The 21,658-nt window shown below is 48.8% G+C and overlaps 1 protein-coding gene across 2 annotated transcripts in view; it reads right to left on the bottom strand.

The window, feature by feature from the left end:
* NID2 (nidogen 2) overlaps positions 1–15,130 on the bottom strand; it is a 54,118-nt gene extending 38,988 nt beyond the window's left edge. For both annotated transcript variants that reach the window (XM_038404885.2, XM_038404886.2), the window contains exons 1-2: positions 14,815–15,130; positions 13,551–13,862 (exon numbers count right to left, since the gene is read on the bottom strand). In XM_038404885.2, the coding sequence (XP_038260813.1) occupies positions 13,551–13,862; positions 14,815–15,018 (516 nt within the window). In that variant the 5' untranslated portion in view covers positions 15,019–15,130. The remainder of the gene's footprint in view (positions 1–13,550; positions 13,863–14,814) is intronic.
* Between the last annotated feature and the right edge of the window lie 6,528 nt (positions 15,131–21,658).

Genomic DNA, 21,658 nt, shown 5'->3' with positions numbered 1-21,658 from the left:
CAGATGTAAGACAGCATGACAGTATTTAAGAAGCCAACTCAAAGGGTTCCTCCTACACAAGCATTCAGGTCTTGAGCAGTCCAGGCAAACGACGCACGGTACAACAAAGCTTAAACTTGTTCTTCATAATAATTTTAAAAACAATACTAGCTGCCTATTTAATTTTAAAAATAGGCAAAAATATCCACCTCCCTTTCCATTTCTTATAAGGAGTCTTGAAGTTTAAATCTCCTCAGTGAGACAGATATGCTTGCTTTGATCTGCTTAGCTCTTGGAAGTCCAGGGGCTCTGGGCTGCTGGCCCCGTGCTGCCCGGGGTCCCAAGGGACAGCTCTGTGCACCATTAGGGAATTTTTTCCACTGAGAACCCCCTGTAACATTTCACGAACCACTAGGGGTTCATGAATCCCAGTTTGGGAACCACTGGTTTACAGCAATTAAAAATAAAGGGCGCATCAAAGGGGTTTGGAACTTTGGGCCCAGACTGGATGACATCTCCTGTGATGAAAACTTGAGAGGTAGGAACAGCAGCTATGTCAGGGTTCCCTCCCCACTCTGAACTCTAGGGTACAGATGTGGGGACCCGCATGAAAGACCCCCTAAGCTTATCTCTACCAGCTTAGGTTAAAAACTTCCCCACGGCACAAATTCTTCCTTGTCCTTAGAACGGTATCGCTGCCACCACCAACTGAGTTAGACAAAGTTTTAGGAAAAGGACACTTGGAGTTCCTGTTTCCCCAAAATATTCCCCAAAGCTCTTCACCCCCTTTCCTGGGGAGGCTTGAGAGTTAACAAGGTGAGCACAGACCAGACCCTTGGGTTTTTAGGACACTACAACCCCCAATCATGTTCCTAAAAGCAGAACTTTATAATAAAGAAAAAGTAAAAGAAGCACCTCTGTAAAATCAGGATGGAAAGTAATTTTACAGGATAATCAGATTCAAAACACAGAGGATTCCCCTCTAGGCAAAATTTTAAAGTGACCAAAGAAACCAGGAATAAACCTCCCTCTTATCCTAGGGAAAATTCACAAGTTAAAACAAGAGATAATCTAACGCATTTCCTTCCTATTACTTACAATTTGTAATCTTAGATGCTTAGTTCAGGTATGGCTTTAGGAGATGTATTTTCCCTGCCCTGGTTCCTCGCTGACCCGGAGAGAACACAAAGAAACACAAAACAAAAACCTTCCCCCACAGATTTGAAAGTATCTTCTCCCCTTATTGGTCCTTTTGGTCAGGTGCCAACCAGGTTATCTGAGGTTCTTAACCCTTTACAGGTAAAGGAGGGATTTTATGCTACCCATAGCTGTATGTTTATGACAGGCTAGGATTTCACCGAGAGTTACGCCTCTCTGAAATTGTCTGGGAATTGGGAATCTCATTCCCTTGGAAAATCCCACTCAACGTGCTTAACCAGAAAAATGTGTCAATAGCAATGTGTCTCTTTTCCCCTTCCCCCTGAATGTCCAGCATTAGAATTATTACAAACCCCCAAGTCTCTTTCATCGAAGAGAATTATTACAATCATCGCCTTTGGAATCTAGGAAAATAATTTTTGTAACACATGTAAGATTGTGACACTAATGATCCGTAAGTGTGATCTGTTCTGGATGTTTAAAAACAGGAAAGGGGGGGAAATTGTCTCCATGACACACGGAGAAAGAGAGAGAGCGCGCGCACGCGCTGGCATTCAAGAGAAGAGAATGAGTGCCCAGAAGATTAGCTGGAACTACAAGAAATATGCAATCTGGGGCTTTAACCCTGAAGAGAGACCTCCTAGCATATCATAGGAAATGCCATGTGAAAAAATAGAGTCTGGAATGTGCTGATTGAACTGCTGTTACCAACCCCAGCACTGTACAGAGGAACAAATGCAGTGTTTGCCTTCCACTTTTCATGTGATTTGTGTTTGACTGAATTCTAACATTGAATTCTTGCCTCAGCTCACACAGAAAAGCAGCCAGAGATCAATAGTGGCTCAAGAAGAACCAAAACCATACCACATTCAGCATTTGTTATTTTGTATGAGAGAGAGATGGCTCATTGGCTCAACAGGATGTGGTTTAAATTTGGCTTAATGAGGAATTTTGTGGAATTGGTGCAAATGGTCCACTTCAAACAAGGAGAGAATGATCAGTTCACACCACAATGATCCCATCATAAGGAGTTTCCACTGTTTGGAAATCCAGGCATAAACTTCTACAGTACTGCCCACCAGCCAGTCAGACCACTAGACTCACCATCTGTCCATAGATTAGTTTTCAGTCTCCAGACATGTTACATGTGAAACAAATTTCGCTGGCCCCAGTCACAGTCCCTAGGGAGCAAGACAACCCAGATGGCAACCTCTGGTCAGGACAGCAGAGGACCGAACAAGGACAGGAGAACAGGGCTGAGGTCAGGAACAGAGATCATTCACCAGACTGTGTGGGGACTGTGGTTTCCACAGCTCTTTCTCCCATTACCCACCTGCCTTTCATGTTGATCTGATGTTCAGACATTAACAACCCTTCCAAGACTGTCAGCATCCCTTGTTACATACACAGGGGGCTGTGTAGGAATTAGCGATGACGAACACAACATCCTAGCTCACCCCCACCAAGTGGTGATGCCTCAATCTTCTGTCCAACTGAGACGGGGCAAGAGAGACACCTGAATTTGCCACTGTGAGCCAGGAAACGCCCCTGTGAAGTGGTTTTGAGCATCCTCCGGCTACAGGAAGACACATTATTATTAACGTGAGGCTAGATTCTGTTTTCACTTATACCTGGAGTCCCTATCTCTAGTTTCTATATCTCTAGTCACAGAATCATAGAAATGTAGGGCTGGAAGGGATCTCAAGAGGGGGGCCAGCACCACATGCTGAGGCAGAGTTAAATATACCTAGACCAGGGGTTCTCAAGACAATTTTTGGTGGCCTCAGAGTGTGGCCATCAATTCTTGCTGGTGGCCACTCTCACTTTTTCCTACAATACTTAATTAGCTTTAGGAAAAAACAAACAAATATGCACATAGACTCGTCCAAATCATTGTAGTTTGTTTATTGCTAGCTAGTAAGACTGTTGTGAAACTAGCAGTGATATTAACAAAAACATACAAGTATCACTTTTCACAGACGACTTACTTAACCCAGGATAAGGGTCAGGGGAGGCAGGAGCATGAAGCCCTGTGGTCAGATCCCAAAGCCCCACGGCTGGGGAATGGGGCCCGGGGACAGAGCCCGAAGCCCATGGCTAGAACCTGGACCCCCGTGGCCAGAGCCTGCCGCCTCCCGAGGGCTAAAGCCCAAAGCCTGAGCTCCACCACCTCTGGGATGGTGGGGAACTCACTGGCTGCCTGCTCCTCCAGTTTTGTGTCCCAGACATCTCCGGACCCAACCCCTGCTAACAGCCACCAACACCAAGGCAGTGCATCCAGCAGCAACAGGGAATGGCCTCTACTTTCCCTCTTCCCCCCTCATCACAGCCCAGGAGATTGTGCCCCTTGGTGGCAGCATGAGGCCACATTTGAGAAAAGCTGACCTAGACCAGCCCTGACAGGAGTTTGTCCAACTTGACCTTAAAATCCTCCATGGATGGAGATTCCACAACCTCCCTGGGTAGCCCTGTTCCTGTGCTTAGCTGCCCTTAGTGTTAGTAGGGTGCATCCGAACATCTAACCTCAATCTTCCTGGCTGCAGATTAAGCCACTTCTTGTCCTGCTGGATGAACATGGAGAACAACCGATCACTGTCCTCTTTATAACAACCTTGGACATATTTGAGGGCTGAGACCATTTCCCCCCTCAGCCGTCTCTTCTCTAGATAAAGATGCCTAGTTCTTTCATCCTTTCCCCGGAGGTAAGGTTCTGTAAACCTCCTCTCCTTTCTGCTGCTCTTCACTGGACTCTCTCCAATTTGTTTGCGTCCTTCTTCAAGCGTGTTGTCCAGAACTGGATGCGGAACTCCAGTGGTGGCCTCCCCAGCGCTGAGTAGAGGGCAACCATTAACTCCTGTGTCGTCCATACAACGCTATTGACTTCAGTAGAGCTACTCCAAATATACAATAGGATCAGGTGAGATCAGAATCTGTTCCAAAATCCTGAGATTGTCAGTTTACAGCTACCTAAGCTATGTCTGTGTAACCCACACACCTCCTGGGTGTCATGTTCTGTCCCTTCTAGTGGCACAGAGACCACGTGGAGATTAATGAATCTGCTCTACAGCCTTAGATAAGTGCCATAAGGCTTTTGGCTCATGCACACTAAGCTCCAGAGGTCCCAGGTTCGATCCCACCCGCTGATGATCAGGGGTTGTCGGCGTTACATCTATACTAGCAGTGCTTGACCAGCATACTATACTCCCAGTGTGGACGCAGCTATACTAGCAAAGCCGCAGTTTGTATGAGTATTGTAAAACCATGACACTGGTAAAAGCGCAGTTTTGCAGCTCTCTCTACATTGTGCTGGCACAGCTCAGTCGGTCAGGGAATCACACCTCTTTGCACCCCTGACTGACACAGCTACACCTGCAGAAGGTTGTAGTGTAGACATGGCTGTAGCCCTTGTCTACACACAGGTTTTGTTCTGTTATCAATGTGAATTTTTTCCCCCCAACATAGTTCTACTGGTACAACCTCACATGTGGACATAATTATATCAGAATAAAGGTGTCTTCTACCAGTGTAGCTTATTCCTCTTCCCCGTCACTGTATGATATCCCAGTATAAACACATTTATACCGGCATAACTGTCCCAACACTAGTAGCTTGGTACAACTTGTGTGTGGAGACCAGGCCCAATGCACTGGAATGGAAGCTGCTAATTGCTCAGAAGGTGACTCAGTATATCACAGGTCTCCTTGGAGGAGATGTACCTTGTAACCAAACACCGGGCCATGTAAATGGCGTCGCTCCAGTGAAGCCAGTAGACCTGTTTTTAGACTGATCAAGGAGCTGCTCCAGTTAGCGAAGCTCATAGGGCGTCCCAAAATTAAAATAGGTCCCTGGTCCATTGTCCTTGGGTGAAATTGACCCTGGGCAGCCACCCAGCTCATCCATCTGCCTATCTACGTCTATGAGACCCTTGTTACCAGAGTATCTGAGAACTTCACAACACTATTTGATTTCATGCTCAGTCCCCATCTGAGCTATGGCAGTGCTATTAGCCCCATGCGAAACTGACGCACGGGGTAGATTAAATGACTTGCCCAAGGTCACACAGGAATTCCGTGACTCATCCAGAAACTGAGTCCAAGTCCAGAACCCTATCCCCATCCTTCCTCCTCAAAATAAGTGCTGAGCAGGTCTTGTCCTGGTCCTCTGCCCAGGGCTGAATTCAATCACCTGAAGGGCAATCAGCCACATAACAAGCCCTGCATTGTGACGCTTGCATGGCTCCAGGATGAGACATTCATCTGCTTCAACGCCATCCTAAACAAATTCCACTTCCCTCCCTTCCTCCCCACAGGCTCCCAGTGAGTTATTACCAGGACGTTTTATTCCCGAGCATGCATTCCCCCTGCAATGGGGCTCTTCCATCATTTTCTCTACTTTGTCTTCCTGGCTATTAACCCCAGCTCTTCTTTTCCCAAGCACACAAGAAACTCCTCCACATCATCTGATTGTTCCCTCACAACCAGGAGACTTTTATCCTTTTGCCTTCACATAATTTCCCAAATTTTCTCTCCCAACTGAGCACCGAGTCCTGGCTTCACATCAACACCCTTGGTCAGAAGAACCTTGGGAGAAGAGAGAGAAAACACATCGTTGGCCACATTCTGGACTCCGTTACATTGCTAGCTCAGAAGCTGACCCCCCTGACAGTACAATATCATCAGGACCTGTATAAACCTGCTGCCTCTATTACCAAAGTGCGCTGCTACCAGGTGGGCATTTTGAGAGGTCCTGAAAATCTGGAGTGAAATCTTGGCATCAGTGCAATCAATGGGAGCTTTATCATTGACTTTGGCAAAGCCAGGATGTCATCCTTAATCAGGTGCATGTTTCCTCTGAATGTTCCGTAGAGCGTTCGTTATCAGCGGGCATTCACAGCTAGCCCCTCACAGAGTAACTAGTCCTAACTCATCCTGAGCGAGCTACCTTGCAAGACAACCCACACCCCTAATATGCTGAACTCCTTTGGACTTGCCTTTGAACCTTGCCTCCATGTTTAAAGGAACCTTTGTACTGCATTCTGAGTAATCCCCAAACACGATTCTCCTGTATCTCACATCAGCCCTCTCATGGCTGTAACCCCATTGACTGCTTTAGAGTTACTCCTTCTTTGCACCAGTGGGAGAAGAATCCGTCCCCCAGTCTCTATTAAAACATTTCCCCCTCCCCCCCCCGAGTTTTGGGCTCACCGATTTAATGAGGCTGAATCTCTGTGTCCATCAACTTCCCAGCTGGAAATTGCATGATAATACTTCCTTTCTCACTGTCTTTGTCTTGTCTTTTCGTACCAGCAGGGACTGTCTCCTACTATGTGTATGTACCATGTGCCTAGTGTACCACCAACAGACCCCAGCTGTTGGTGGGTGGGATCGAACCTAGGATCTTTGGAGCTAAACACATGAGCCTCTACTGCATGGGCTAAAAGCCACCTGGCTCTTAATCAAAGCTGTAGCAGACTCTTTAATCTCTAGGTGGTCTAGGTACCACTAGAGGGGACAGCACGTCACACCAAGTAGGCATGGGTTATTTACTTCCCCTAGCCGAGGAAGCAGACCCCAAGCTTCTGAGACTTCCCAGTTGATATCCCAGACGAGGCCCCACTTGTAACACTGTCGGCAGGTGGGATCAAACCTGCAACCTCTGAAATTTACTGCATAAGCCTTTACTGCATGAGCTAAAAGCCACATGGCTCTTTGGTGGCTGTAGCAATCTCATTAACTCTAAGTGGTCTAGGTGCCACTAGAGAGGGACAGAGCCCCGCACCCAGCAGGCATGGGTTACACTAGCACAAAGGGGCCCTGCTCTCAAATCGGGTCCTTTAAGGACTACTGAAACATAAGTACATAATGAGAGTAAGCTGCTAGTGTTTTATTTGGGGGGAAGGAAGGAATTGAAATTATGTTTTAAAGCCTTTTCAGAGAAATGATGGAAAATAAATCCTACTAATGATCCAATTCTAAGTGTGACGATGCGGGTAAAGTCATGGAAAGATGCCCTCCCACGTCGGTTAGCCTTTGGCTTGACAGACACTCAGCAGCATGGACTTTTCTCATTACAGTAATTTCAACAGCCAAAAAGGGGCCCCAGCTCTATTTGCAGAGTTTCCTAGCATTTCCACAAGGCAGTCATCATCCCTCCTATATAAAGGGAGTTTGTTGTGAAGGACGCACACCCACACTCACAACCACAGGCATTTAGAACTATGCCCCAGTGACAGCAGTTCAGCAACACAAACAAAGCTACACTGAAAAAGATCTCAAAAGGGGTGGGGGAGGTAGAAACACACCACAAAGCTGGGCAATCAGACTGCACCGAATCCATTCCTGGTGCAACCTCACTGCAGTCAACAGAGTTTACTCTGGAGCTTGATTCTGCCCACTAAGTCCTCACTGAACAAACTGAGGATAATCAGACAGGATCGCTGCTAAAGTTTGCCAGAAGGGTTAGGGAGAAATCGGACAGATAAGAGGGATGGATGGAGTGTAAAGGACAGAGGTCAAAGAGCAAGAAAGGTTAGCTCAGAGCTTGTTACTAGGCTGATCTCAATGGAGTTTGGCTGTTTAACACTTGTTAAAAGAGCCATAGAGGGAAAATTCCACCTCAGTGCGGCTTCCCAGAGCTCCAGCTACGGGTAAGCCAGATTTCAACTCGCTTCACTGTGCAGGCTGCCAGAGACCATACTGCTCACAAACACTGTTGCTGTTTTCAGTTACTTGATCAAGAGTGTGCCACTGTACAAAAACACCATGGAGAAATGTCTGTGAAATGCCGTCCCTAAAAAACTTCAGTAGCAGCATTGTAAGCAACAGTATATTGATCCAGCATTGCTACATCTTGCGGTTTTATTGCAAGTCTCATTCGGTGTTTATTTTAAAGTCCCTGCTCTTGGAGTCATGTGATTAAGTGAGACTCTCAACTTGCATTTAAAAAAAAGGTAAGGTACTAACTCTCATGCATGCAGATAAAAGCTTGAAAAATGTGACCCCAAAGGTTCAAAACCTAGAAGGCAAACTGAACCCCCCCATTTAAAAAAAAAAGCCTCATGATTTTTAAGTCACATGATTTTTTTGAGTGGGAGGGACAGATTTTTGAACACTTGAGTTCAACAAAATTGTTGCTCCTTGAGTGATCTATGCTTGGCATGTCACAAGTAGCTGATATTTTAATTAGTGATTGTATGATTCTTTTCCCTGATGCATATAGCAACTTCCTCCTTCAAAAAAAGACATTTTTCTTCACTCCCATTTGGTACCAGGTTAGGAAGTCCTGAAATGCTGTCACTCCATTTCTCTCTTGTGCTTTCCCAAAACAGCCATAAAAACCCTCAACACAAACCCCACCAGTGACCCTCACTTCCTATGTCAGACCAACATCCTGCAACGGAGATGCACTGGCATGGCACCAAAACCCACAACTGGGCCAGGCGGCTCCAGCGACAGCAACCCTGCTAAGCAGTGGACTTTTTAAGAAGATGTGTTGAGGGGAGGACTGCATTCCTGTTCCCTGCTTGGCACGGTGTGGGATTTTTCTTCCAGTCAGTCAGTCAGCTAACCTCCAGGAGACCCAATGGGTCCATAGAGGAAGGCGGTGGATGATACTGTTCCACCTGGGAATCGGAGATGCATTGCCAAAGGAAAAGAGGCACTTCGACAGCTTGAAAGGCAACTGGACATTCAGCCAGACTGTTCATCATAAGCATGGAGAGGCAGCAGACAGGGCTGATAAACGACATAATAAGAGCCCATGGGAAGAGAGAGAGTCTATTTGTAAGGTTCTTGGAGCAAAGAGCCCAGGGGCCAGTGCTTTGGAGATTTCTCGGTTCTAAAACAGGCTGTTTCACATCCCATGCTTGACCTGAAGGAGGAGCTGCGGAAAGACATTCATGGGAAAGCAGCACTAGTCTATATGCTGGATGGATGAGGAGAGTAAAGGTCAAAGGAGACCTTGTTTTCTGAAGACACCTTTGACTGTTGTAACCTCTTAACACTACAGTACAAGTAAGTGCAGAATAGTGAAATTCTCTTGCCACATGGCAATGCTGGGCCACATTATCTCCACCTCAGGATCAGGCTCTTCTATTTGCCTTCTCATCATCATACAAAAACAAGGGGATGGCAGCAAATTTAAAACTTGATTAAAGGAAATATTTTGCATATACAACGTGTGGCTGGTTAGCCAGCGGAACTCATTGCCACAAGGTACCAGTGAGGTCCAGGGTTTAGCAGGATTCAAAAAAGGATAAGGCTCTTGTATAGACAACTGGATAATGAGAACATTCAGCATTACATTACAGTAGAACTTCAAAGATACGAACACCAGAGTTCCGGACTTATTGGTCAACCAGACACCCTCTGGAACGAGAAGTAATCAGGCAGCCGCGGAGGGAGACAGACAGACAGACAGACAGACACACAAAAAGCAAATACTTTATTGCCTCTGGGCTTTAGCTTGCTCCAGGCAGGGTCAGAGCTTCTGACCCTTGGGAGCACTGGGCTCAGGATTTTAGATCTGGGGGAGTGCTGGTGGGGCTTCAGACCCATGGCTCCGTTCCTGGTTTCAGTCCCATAAAAGGCACTGGGGCTTGGGGCTTTAGCTACGAGGGGAGCGCTGGTTTCAGCCCCAGTGCTCCCCCTATAGCTAAAGGCCAGGCACCCCTCCCCCCCTCAAACCAAGAGCAGAGCTGTGGGGAGTCCTGAGCCCAGTGCCCCCCAGGGCAGAAGCCAGGAATGGAGCTGCAGGCCCGAGCCCTGGTGCCCCCTGCGAGGCTGAAACTGGGAGAAGAGCTGTGGGGCTGAAGCCCCGAGATCCTCCCAGATCTAAAGCCCAGAGCTCTGGTGCTCCCGAGGGTCAGAAGCCCTCACCTTGGCCGCAGGCCTAACACATACCCCCACCCGTGGATGCAGCCCCTACCCTCCTTCTCCCTCTCCTTGGATGATGTCTATAACGTCTTGTTCGGAGTTAAGGACATTTCAGAGTTATGGACAACCTCCATTCCCGAGGTGTTCATAACTCCGCAATTCTACTGTAATATTTTTTTGAAAAGTCGGGGGGGGGAGAAATATATGCAGCCAAGATGTAGCCATGATATAAATATCCTATGTATATATAAATAATCATATAAATATTCATGATTCAGGGTACAAACCAGCTCCTGACTGATCGAGTTGGGAAGAAAATTCCCTACTGCAATTTATTCAATAATCGCCCATCGCTGAAGCATCTGGTACTAGTCACTGTCAGAGACAGGGATACTGGATTAGATGGACCACTAGGCTGACCTATGTTCCCATCATGTTGCAACATGATGTTAGCATGTCATCAGAAAGCTGCATGCAGGTAGCTCAGAACAGCAAATCAATGGTATTTTTCAAGAAGTTTTTTCTCTGCAACCCAAAAGAATTCCAGATTTAAAAAACAAAAAACAAAACAAAACAAAAAAAAAAAACACTACAGCCAGGCTTTCAGGGCACATAAGAGATGTGCAAATCGCACTATAAAAGTCAAGGAGGGGGACAATGACAACACTAGGAGCTCCCTACCCCCTCAGTAAGGAATCAGACCAGTGAATAGTGTTCATCATGACAGCAATTTCCGCCTTCGTGGGCCAGAGCCATGAAATGACTTGGGAATCCAAGTGCTGTGAATCTGAAAGCATTTCAGTCTATTCATGAGCGTTATCAGTTCGTGTCACTGAAAAGCATGCATCACGGCAGGAAGTTCTTCAGACCCGATCTACTTTTCATATCAACCCACAGTGGAAATTCTGAAAGCTATTCCCCACGGACATTTGTTAACGAGTAGCTTGGAAAACAAACCCCAGAAAAGGAGACTAGGAGCCCAGATCATTAACAAACTGTTTGGAGTAGTTAAAAAATAAATAAATAAATAAATAAAAATCACAAATCCTGGGCCAAACCCTACTTGATATACTCACAAGTATCAGTCCCTCTGAGCCAGATTTGGATCTCAGTTATACCAGTGTAAATCCAGAGCAACTGTACTGAAAGTACATTTTCAGCTGAACCTTTCAGCAAATGCCAATGGGAGATTTCTGCACCACCTCTAGCTAACACCATCACCCGGAGCATTCTAAGCACCTGGTTGGTTTTCTCTTTGTCTGTATTTAAGCCCCTTCATTTTCGATTTAAAAAAAAAAAAAAAAACACACCACACATCCCGGGTTTTACAAAAAGTATTTGTTTCTTTTCTGATTTTCAACCTACTTTTGTATCATTCCAATACATTAAAAAAAATATCAATAGTTTTATTAGGAAAATACATCTATAATACATTAGTCTGTGTGTATATGCAAAGCTGTCTGTTGAAATAAGGCTATGTATTAGGCTAGAAGATACACACAACAAACAAACAGGCATACACAGAAGCTCTGAAGTGCGTGCATATCTGAATGTACTGATGAATATTACGCCCGCCCCGCACATATTTCAAGCTGTTAGCTGATAACGGTTTAAAGATCTGATACACTAACATGGGAAGAAAATGAAAATCTGTCTCAGAATACGTTTCAGAACACAAGGAAGTATTTAAAATTTAAAAAAAAAAAAAACAGGCGAAAAGGATGAAGTTGAGTGTATGCGCTGCAAATGATGTGGCCCAATTATTAAATGTAAATATTTATAGGCTAATAGTTCTAAGTCTACAACTGTTTATTCAAATGAAAAATTTATTGGGGGGATGAGAGATGTATTGTTTTCTTAAACTCAGAGGTGACACTGTTTTCAGTTCTGTTTTAGTTCTGCAGCAAACCACATTGAATTCCATTCATCAAAGCTACTGAAGACTTTTTCCCCTGAGCTGCCATTCACCAAAATAAACCCCGATATTTACCCAGAAAAATTATTAATCGTTTTTTCCACCTGTTTTCGTTGTTGTAGTAATAAACACCGATAAATTCCCAGGAAAATTAAATATAATAAAAATTGAAAACAAAGGGCCCTGTCTGTACTGTAAGGTCTTTGCAGCAGAGACCAAGTCTTTGTATATGTTGAGTGGATGCTGTTAGTAGTCAAATTATAATAGCTCATGACCGTTGATTTCCACCACTGGTGTTTGTAAGAGATCGTGAATCCCTTGTGAGAAGTGAGTGACAAAAGTAGCCCAGCTGACTTCAGCACGATCTCCTTGGAGTAAGGGTCTCACACTCGGTCCTTAAGGGGTTTGTGAATGGTATTCTAGCCTCACCATGAGATATCCAAGTTTTGCTGCCATCAATTGTAGACACTCTAGACCACGGAGTTTGGGCTGTGACCCCATATCTGAGCTCTTGCTCAGCTGATGCTCCATGAGATGTTAGAGAGCACGCGAGTGAACAGGTCTTAGGGTATGTCTACCATAGGCGCCAACTTCTCCTGGTGCCGGTGGGTGCTCGCGCCCCTTCACCCCCAGCCCCTCCCCGCCCTGCCCTGCTCCCATTCCAACCCTCTTCCCCAAAGTCCCTACCCTGTCTCCGGCGCTTCCCCACCTCCCCCACTAAGCATGGGCAGAGTTGGCATCGGGCTTTGTTGCCAGGATAGGTTCCTGGGTTAGTGTTTTTGTTGTGTGGTTGCTGGTGAGTATTTGCTTCAGGTTGGGGGGCTGCCTGTAAGCGAGGACTGACCTGTCTCCCAAGATCTGTGAGAGTGCAAAAACACTAACCCAGGAACCTATCCTGGCAACAAAGCCCGATGCCAACTCTGTCCACATATCTATTCAGGGAACACCACCATAGGACCTAATCATATCAGCCACACCATCCGGGGCGTGTTCACCTGCACATCTACCGATGTGATATATGCTGGCACATGATGGCAATGCCCCTCTGCCATGTACATTGGCCAAACCGGACAGTCTCTACACAAAAGAATAAACAGACACAAACCTGACATCTGGAATCATAACATTCAAAAGCCAGTAGGAGAACATTTCAACCTCTCTAATCACTCAGTGACAGAAAATTTTGCAACAGAAATGCTTCAAAAACAGACTCCAATGAGAAGCTGCTGAACTTGAATTAATATGCAAATTAGATACCATTAACTTAGGTTTGAACAGAGACTGGGAATGTCTCGGTCATTATACTAATTGAATCTATTTCCCCATGTTAAGTATCCTCACACCTTCGGGTCAACTGTCCGAAATGGGCCATCTCGATTGTCACTTCAAAAGTGTTCCCTGCCCCGCTGATAATAGCTCCTTTTAATTAATTAGCCTCTTACAGTTGGTATGGGTACTTCCACCTTTTCATGTTCTCTGTATGTATAAGTATCTTCTTACTATATGTTCCATTCTATGCATCCGATGAAGTGGGCTGTAGCCCACAAAAGCTTATGCTCAGATAAATTTGTTAGTCTCTAAGGTGCGACAGGTACTCCTGTTCTTTTTATTAAGATTGGCCTTACCTTCTTGGAGGGCTCCGAGTTTCGAGACACTTCCTCATAGGCACCCACGTTCTCCCAGGTGGCGATGAAGGCATGGGTGGGAGTGAAGGCAGCAGTAGCTGCACTAGGAAATCCAGCGTGGATAAGGCGAGCGGCCTGGCCCAGCACCTCGGTGGACTCATCCTCCCGGTAATAGATCTTCCCCCTCCCGCCGCTGGTGTCAATATCGGACATGAAGGGGGCGATGGCTGGGAAGTCAGTGGGGAAGTCGTCGTCCACATACTGGGTTTCTCTGGGGAAATCCTGGGTGGAGATGATCCCATTGGTTCCTACCTACAAGAGACAGCAAAGAACTCTGCTCAAAGCCCTCTCCACCATCTTGTCCACCCACACAGGACTCCTGTCAACAGGCAACAACAGCTGCAGTGCAGAAAGATCCCATTCACTGCAATACTCCCACCCTGCCTCTGCATCACCAGTTCCTCTCTCCGAGCCAAGTCCTTCCACCCACCCCATCCAGGGGCTTTCGGTCCAGCCGGGGCCCAGCCACAAGGGACCTCACTTATCCCAACATTACAGGGGGGGAACAAAGACTCAGCTTCCTCCCTTTCCTCTCCACCCATGTAAGCTCCATCCCCAGCTGCAGGCTCACTCCAGGCAACCCCCCACGCCGGAGGAAGCAGCTGGGCACAATGTTTTCCAGCACCATTAGCTAGACAGAGGGGTAGGGACAGGGATAGCTAGGTGAAAGGGGAGCATGTAGGACAATCTACGGATGCACCAAGTTCTTTGCAACTTCCGAGACCAGGGCTGGGCAAACTACGGCCCGCCGGCCCGCGTCCAGCCCGTCAGACCTTTTAATCTGGTCCTCGAGCTCCTGCCGGGGAGCAGGGTCGGGGACTTGGCCTGCTCCGTGCGTGCCGTGGCTCCGTGCAGCTACCGGGAAGCAGTGGCGCCTCCCCCCACCTGGCTCCTACGTGTAGGGGAAGCCAGGGGGCTCCACACATTGCCCCTGCCCCAAGCGCCGGCTCTGCAGTTCCCATTGGCCGGCAACCACGGCCAATGGGAGGGACGAGGCAGCCCGCCATGCCATTTCCATACCCAGATGTGGCCCCCGGGCCAAAAAGTTGGCCTAGTCCCGGACCCATACCCCTGCTGAGGGCTGTTATTGGCCCTTCAGCTTTAGTTCTAGGCGCTGGGTGACTGCAGCCCGGCCATGCCCGGCAGCGAGCGGCCGCGGGTTCGATCCCGGGGCCGGGCGCTCAGCCCCGCGGCGGGCACTCACATAGAGGTGGCTGAAGCGCGTCTCGTAGAAGAGCAGCGGCTTCCCGAGCGTCACCACGGCCGAGGTCTCGTCGTCCCCGTCCTGCAGCAGCCGATCGCCCCGGGGCGCCCCGAAGGGGAGCAGCTGCCGCCGGGGAAGCGCGGCCGCCCAGCCCAGCAGCAGGCAGGGCCCGAGCAGGAGCAGCGGCGGCGCGGGGAGCCCCATGCTGGGGCGGGGCGGAGGCGGCAGCGGTGTCCCGGGGCAGGGGCAGGGACTCTCCAGCCCGGGAGCCGCTTCCCACCACGGCCGACCTGCGCTCCCGGCGCTGGCCGGGGCGGGGTCTCGGCTCTGCCCCAGCGCCGCGATTGGGCGCCCCCAGCCCGGCCAGCGGCCAATCGCGCCCGGCCCCAGCAAGCGGAGCGGCGCCGCAGCTGGTTCTTGTTAAGCCCGGCCGTGCCCGGGCCCGGCAGGGGCCAGCTGGAGCCTAGCGCGCCCCCCCCCCCCAGCCCCGCGGGTGGGGGAGGCAGCGGGGGGCCCCCGTTTGCCGGGGGGCTGGAGAAGCAGAACCCGGCCCCGTTGAGGCGCTGCACACTCCGGATTATATGGGGAAAGGTCGGGGTTATTATAAACCCCTCTGTGTAGGAGACCCCCCCCCCAGCTGTGGGGGGGTGGAGGGACTGAACCAGCCCCCGAAGGTGCTGATGGCTGGACTGCTCACACCCCCGCCAAGGAGGGTGACCAGAGGTCCCGATTTTATAGTGACAGTCCCCATATTTGGGGCTTTTTCTTATATAGGCTCCTATTACCCCCCTCCCCCGTCCCGATTTTTCACACTTGCTCTCGGGTCGCACTAGTGCCAGGGCACAGCCGGCCAGCCATGCACTGAGAGGCTGGTGTGCCAACGTGGCTCTGGTGCGGGGAGCTCCCTGGGCCGGTTTTGCCCCCCTGCGTTGATTGCCAGTGCGGTTCACTTGACTCCATCTCCCCCCAGGGGCAAGGCAATCAGAAGCTGCAAGGCTTGGAGGAAGGCCGGACAGGTCTCTTGGCCAGCTGACGACAAGGAAACACACACACGCGACTGTGGGTTGATGAGTCGGTGGAGATTTTACGCTGGCGTTTTGCAAACCCGCAGCATGCAGCTGGTTGCCCTTCCTTAGACCCCGTTCCGGCCCATCCCAACAGGGGTGCAGAAAGCCAGGGAAGCCACATCACTCAATCAAATGTTAGATGGCTGAGAGTTTCACCGGGGTGAGTCCTTGGGGGGGGCCTCCATTTTTGGGTGCCCAAGTTGATCCCCCATAAAGGAGATTTGCCAAAGGAGGGGTGCTCGGCCCTCTCTAAGATACAGGCCCCTTTAAGGCGTCTCAACTTGGGCTCCCAAAAATGGAGGCAGCCAGTAGCGCCAGCCACTTTTGAAAATCTTGGCCTGATTCTTTACCAGGCATGTTGTAAACCTTGATCTTCTCCAGCTAATAATCTGACTATATCTTTCACACTCCCTGCTCATGCCCCTTTGGCCTGAAACATTTGTATTATCTATGCTTCACAAGCACCTACATCCCTTTGGACCGAGCGGAGCCGGCATCCGGGCGGAGCAAGCGGAGTGGCTGGCGGGCACCGAGCCAGCAGCTGGCACAGCAGCAAGAGGCTGGTGCGGTGGCCAATGGTGCAACTAGAGTGGCTGAAGGAGCAACCAAGGTGCCTTCTCCACCCCCTTAACCCCCCCCCCCAGATGTGAACTCACACGAATGCCCTTCTGAACTCTGGGTCTTCACTGACCAAGGACAACAGCTGTGAGTGGGGTGCGGTAGAGGGAGATGGGAGGGGCACATTCAAGAAACTTTTGGTTGTTGGACTTAAGAATCCATAGCAAAAGACACTGTCCAGTGGATGGACTCCTGGTTGCGGGTTTTGTATTTCCAATAGCTAACACCGCAATCTTTGTCAGCTGGGCTTTAATTGTTTTAATAGTTCCGTCTTAACAAAGAGACTTGCTTATTATCAACAATGTGTGTTCCTTTTGTTTGGTCCTGAAAGGTAGAAACAGATCGGGCTGTCTTTTTTTTCAAAGGGAATAATATGGAATACATTTGTGTACAAAGAAGATTTTTAACAGCCATGAAAGCATTCAGGAGGGCAGTTATCAAGTCTAACATCCTCCGCCTTCTAAAGCTGTACACTGGGTAGAAATAGGCCGAACACCGTGCTGATTCATCACTGCTGTGTCTGGCCATCACTTGGACTGTCCCCATTCAGCTCATAATTTGCCGCTTTGAGTGGCCACATAATTGACACTTTCCCACCTGCTAATTTGCAGTGGGTAAAACCCACAAATGATCAGCCCCTTTTTCATGCCATTCTACAAGCATCATTAAATACAGTTTGAGAGGGAGGGGTTGGTTTATTTCATCAATGGGTTATTCCGGATAGTTCGTACCTAATCCCATAGTTTGTTATATTATCCACCACTTGTAAAGCCACAACACCTTGGTGGCCACTGGTGTCTTACAAATGCTTGTGGCACCTTAGAGACTAACAAATTTATTTGAGCATAAGCTTTCGTGAACTACAGCTCACTTCATCGAATGCATCCGATGAAGTGAGCTGTAGCTCATGAGAGCTTATGCTCAGATAAATTTGTTAGTCTCTAAGGTGCCACAAGTACTCCTTTTCTTTTTGCGAATACAGACTAACAGGGCTGCTACTCTGAAACCTTACAAATGCTTAGCTAGCTACTTCCTTAGCAGCCTTTCCCCCACTCTGTCTGTTATCTCAGGCTGCACTGTGACTCCATATCTGTATAGCTCCCAGCGGGGCCCCATTGCCATACCATGCAAGTGCCTAAATTAACACCTCCTCACATCTTTCCCCTAGAGAGATTGAGTGACTTATCCCCAAGATAAAACAGGGAGAGGATTGAACCCAGCTCTCCTGAGTCCCACTCCAGTACTGTAACCTCAAGCCCTATGGTTCTTAACGCCACAGCCTGCAGTAAGGGGCAGTGTGCCCCACTGAAAACTTCTGGAATGGGAACAGGGCCGGAGTTAGGGGCAGGCAACCCAAGCGACCACTTGGGGGGCACCGGGCTCAGGGTGCTGTAATAAGGTATTCAAAAGTTTAACAAATGGAAGGGGGAGGTGCCAAAGATGCTCCTCGCCTGGGGCGCTATTTGGTCTAGGGCGGGCCCTGCATAGGAACATGGCTGGTGAACCATTTTTGAGCAGGGTGCAACGTACACTTCCCCCCCCCGCCCAGCACAGAGATGGGCATGGCCCTCACCCCCTTTGGAGAGCTAGCAGCACTGGGCTGGAGCACACTCAGAGGAACACGAGGAGGGAGACTATGCCTGGAATGAAAAGGGAGGTCGGGTGCAAAATTGCCTTCCCCCTTCTTCCCCATCCCAAACACACACACTATGCACCCAGACACGACCAGACAAAGTCAAGTCTTTATACTGTACGCTACTCTGGACAGGGACTTCAGTTTGTACCTGTCTGCAAAGTGCCATCTGCACCTATGAGGCCTGATAGTCAACAATATTTAATCACGCACCCTGGACCCAAGGAGGGAAAACTACAGCTAGACTCGATACCGGAGAGCATGTGAAAGTTTGTGGGGCTGCAGCATGGACAGGAAATCCCCACAGCCCTTGGAGAGTTGATTAGAAATTGCACCAGGGGAAGCTAAGAAAATAAACAGGAAATGCTAATTTCTCCTGGGACGTTTTGAAGACAAAAACTGATTCCAAGTGATGTTGTCATTGTGCTTCTATTTGAGGTTCGGCATGTTATGGTATAAGGACCATGAAGAGAACAGGCTGGTTTGGGTTATATTTTGATTCTACAAGGATCAGAACAGGGGCAAAGGATTCTTCCTAATAGTGGGGTGGCGGGGGCCACCAGGCCCTGCCCCTCTTCCCCTGAGGACCCGCCCCCCGGGCAAGCTGGAAGCTGGAGCCGAGCCGGGGAGCCTGGGACCCTTCACCTGCCTGGGGTGGGGAGGCCTGAGAGCAGCCCCCTTTCTGTGTCCCTGCTCCCCGAACCCCCCACCCAAGGCAGATGGAGGGTCTACAGTTCCCCATGGCTGCCCAGGCAACTCTTACCATGACCCAGCTGCAGCTCTTTGGCCCCCAGGCCAAGCCAGAAGCTGGAGCCAGGTCCCCACAGCTGCCTGGGCTCCCTTGGCCACCCTTACTTGAGCCAGGCTCCTGCTTCCAGCCTGGTCGGGGGGGGCGGGGCCTCGGGGAAGAGGAGGGGCAGAAGGCCAGGACCATGGTGAAAAGGCCCGTTCACTTTCGACAGTGGGAGGGTCACGGCCCCTTCCCCCTGTTCCAGCAACCCTGAATCAGAACAGAAACAACGTTGAGTTCTTAAACCTAACCTCAAAGCCTAATCATCTTCATCTGTCTGCCTTAGGGTATGCATTGGTGCCCATTAATTGTTGTTATTAATTTGTATTACTAAGGATTACTGTATTATGAATTAATGAATTACGGATTTGTATTACTACTCATGGACCAGGACCCCATTGTGCTAGGCGCTGTACAATTGCTGAACAAAAGACAGTCCCTGCCGCCAAGAGCTTCCAATCTAGGTAGAAGACAAGAGCTGCAAATGGATTCAGACAAAAGGGAGAGCACAAGGAAACAGCGAGATAAAATAGATCAGCCTGATAAGCTGTGATCTCAGCACACCGGCAGTCTAACCACTGTCGCAACACAGCTAAGGAGAGTTTGGAGCAGGAATTTGAAGGGAAATATCGAAGTAGCTTTGTGGCCGTTTACGGGGAGCTCCTCCCAAGCAGGAGGGCCAGCATAGGAGAAAGCAGGAAGGTGCCTGTTTGAAAACATAGCAAGTTTTTCAGTGCCTCCTAAATTAACAGATCGGCAGCACGAGGTTGCTAGTGTATTTCATGTAGTCTCCTCCCCTCATCTGCTTCCCTGGTTAGAGGAAGCTCTGCCTGGGGTTGATTTCTTTGAAGGGGAGGGCTGTGGTTACTGCTTTAAATGTTCTTCTGGTCTTGGTGGAAAAGCTTTTCTCAAAGAGGAAGGGCTTGCTGTTAAGTGGTTGGACTCTGGCATGGGGTTAGTTTCACTGGTACTATTTGTGTCCACATTTGGTCTAGGTTTTGTAAGGGTGTGGATTTAAATGCCACTACATGGTGCTCACTTTTGAGGTCAAGACATAGAGACAGTAAACACAGCCATCCTGCTTCACATTCGCAGGGATTTTTTAAAAATGTTTGCAGGGATATAAACCCTCTGGCTTCAAGTCATAACCCAAGCGCTGGGAGTAGGAAGAAACAGGAGATCTCAAAGCACTCCACAAAGGAGAGATGGGGAAACTGAGGCAGAGGGAGGTTAAAGTGACCTGCCAAAGGGCACCTAGCAGGCCAGGGGCAGAGAAAAGAACAGAGCCCTGATCTTTTGAGTCCCAGTCCAGTGTGTTACCCATGAAGGGAACACTATGCTCCTAAAACAGCTGGACTGAATTTATGGATGGGAAAGCAAAATTAGTTCAATACTTCTGTGCACAGTAAAGCTGAGCCTGATGCAGTATTAAACCCTGAGGGTGAACTCCTAGTCCCACTGAGATGAGTGGGAGTTTTGTCTTTAGTGGGACCAGGATTCCCCCCCACCACAGGCGTTCAGCCTGACATGATACCTGCAGTAGCTCTTATCAACGTTTTGACAGAGTGCAGGCAACTGTTGTTTCTGTTAACCCAGCAAATATTGTACATGCATAACATTCAGCCCCGAATCGGTTCGCAATCTGTGCTGATGTCATCTGGGAAGGAAAGGGACTGTCTGTCTGAAGCATGTCAATTCCAAGAGGGCTTAGCAGATATCCCTGCGGTGACATACCGTGAGAGCTTCGCACTTTCATGCACGGCTCTAACTTCGCTGGTAAGGAGCAAGGCCGGGAGCATTTTTTAAAGGGGGAAAAGCATTAAGATGCTTAAACAGCAGGAGACTGCACCACATGGCAGAGGCGCTCAGGCGGGGAGAGAGGAAATGTATGAGACAGATGGGGGGTATTTCCTCCCTTTCCCCTCTTCATATTACTAATCTTTTGGCTTTCGAACGAATCTCTTACAGCTGCTCGATCTTGCGTCTTGGCCAAGGACCCTTTGTTCATCCGATCTGCACCCACGTACGTCTTTGCACACAAAGTCAGCAGCTTTGGGAGCAATAGATGCTGTCACCTCCATGCCTGAGCAGCACAGAACCGCAGCAGGATTCCTTTGCAAGCAAGTGAAGCACACATGGGCCCGTTTCCTCGCCCTTAGAGCTAGAGGTGAAATCCTGGCTCCACTGAACTCTGTGCGAGTTTGGCCACTGAAGCCAGGATTTCACTCTAGGTTTTCAAAATGGTGCCCAGCCCCCAGATATGTATAGATGGCAATTGTGTGCCCACAGACATGGATGATGTAGCTGAACGACTTCCCCAATTCTCTCTCTATTTCACCTCGTCAGATCCATAGGCCCTGATTCAGGAAAGCATGCCAATCCGGGAGAGCATTACGCACACGCTTACGTTCTACTGGCTAAAATAACACCAATGGTTTAGCACATTCTTAAGTGCTTTCCCCTGAAGCAGGGCCTTAGTTGTATGATATGGGGCACGGTCTGTTTTTTGTTGTGTGTACAGGGCTTGGCACAATAGACCCTGATCCCTGAGTCAGGACCCCTGGGTGGTACCGCAGTATAAATAGTAAATAATGTGAAACCAAGACCGAATGACAACTAGCTGAGTCAGACTCACTCTTGTTGAGGCAGAGATCATGCTTGGAGCTGTGGGAAGCAACTGGAATCAAAAGCAGAGATGCTTTAATCTACCACATTTCTAGGGAAGACGTCCACTAT

This window comes from Dermochelys coriacea, chromosome 6 (assembly GCF_009764565.3).
Source record: "Dermochelys coriacea isolate rDerCor1 chromosome 6, rDerCor1.pri.v4, whole genome shotgun sequence".
NCBI classification, from domain to species: domain Eukaryota; kingdom Metazoa; phylum Chordata; order Testudines; family Dermochelyidae; genus Dermochelys; species Dermochelys coriacea.
The sequence above is the reverse complement of the archived record's forward strand: the minus strand, read 5'-3'. Positions and strand labels throughout refer to the sequence as shown.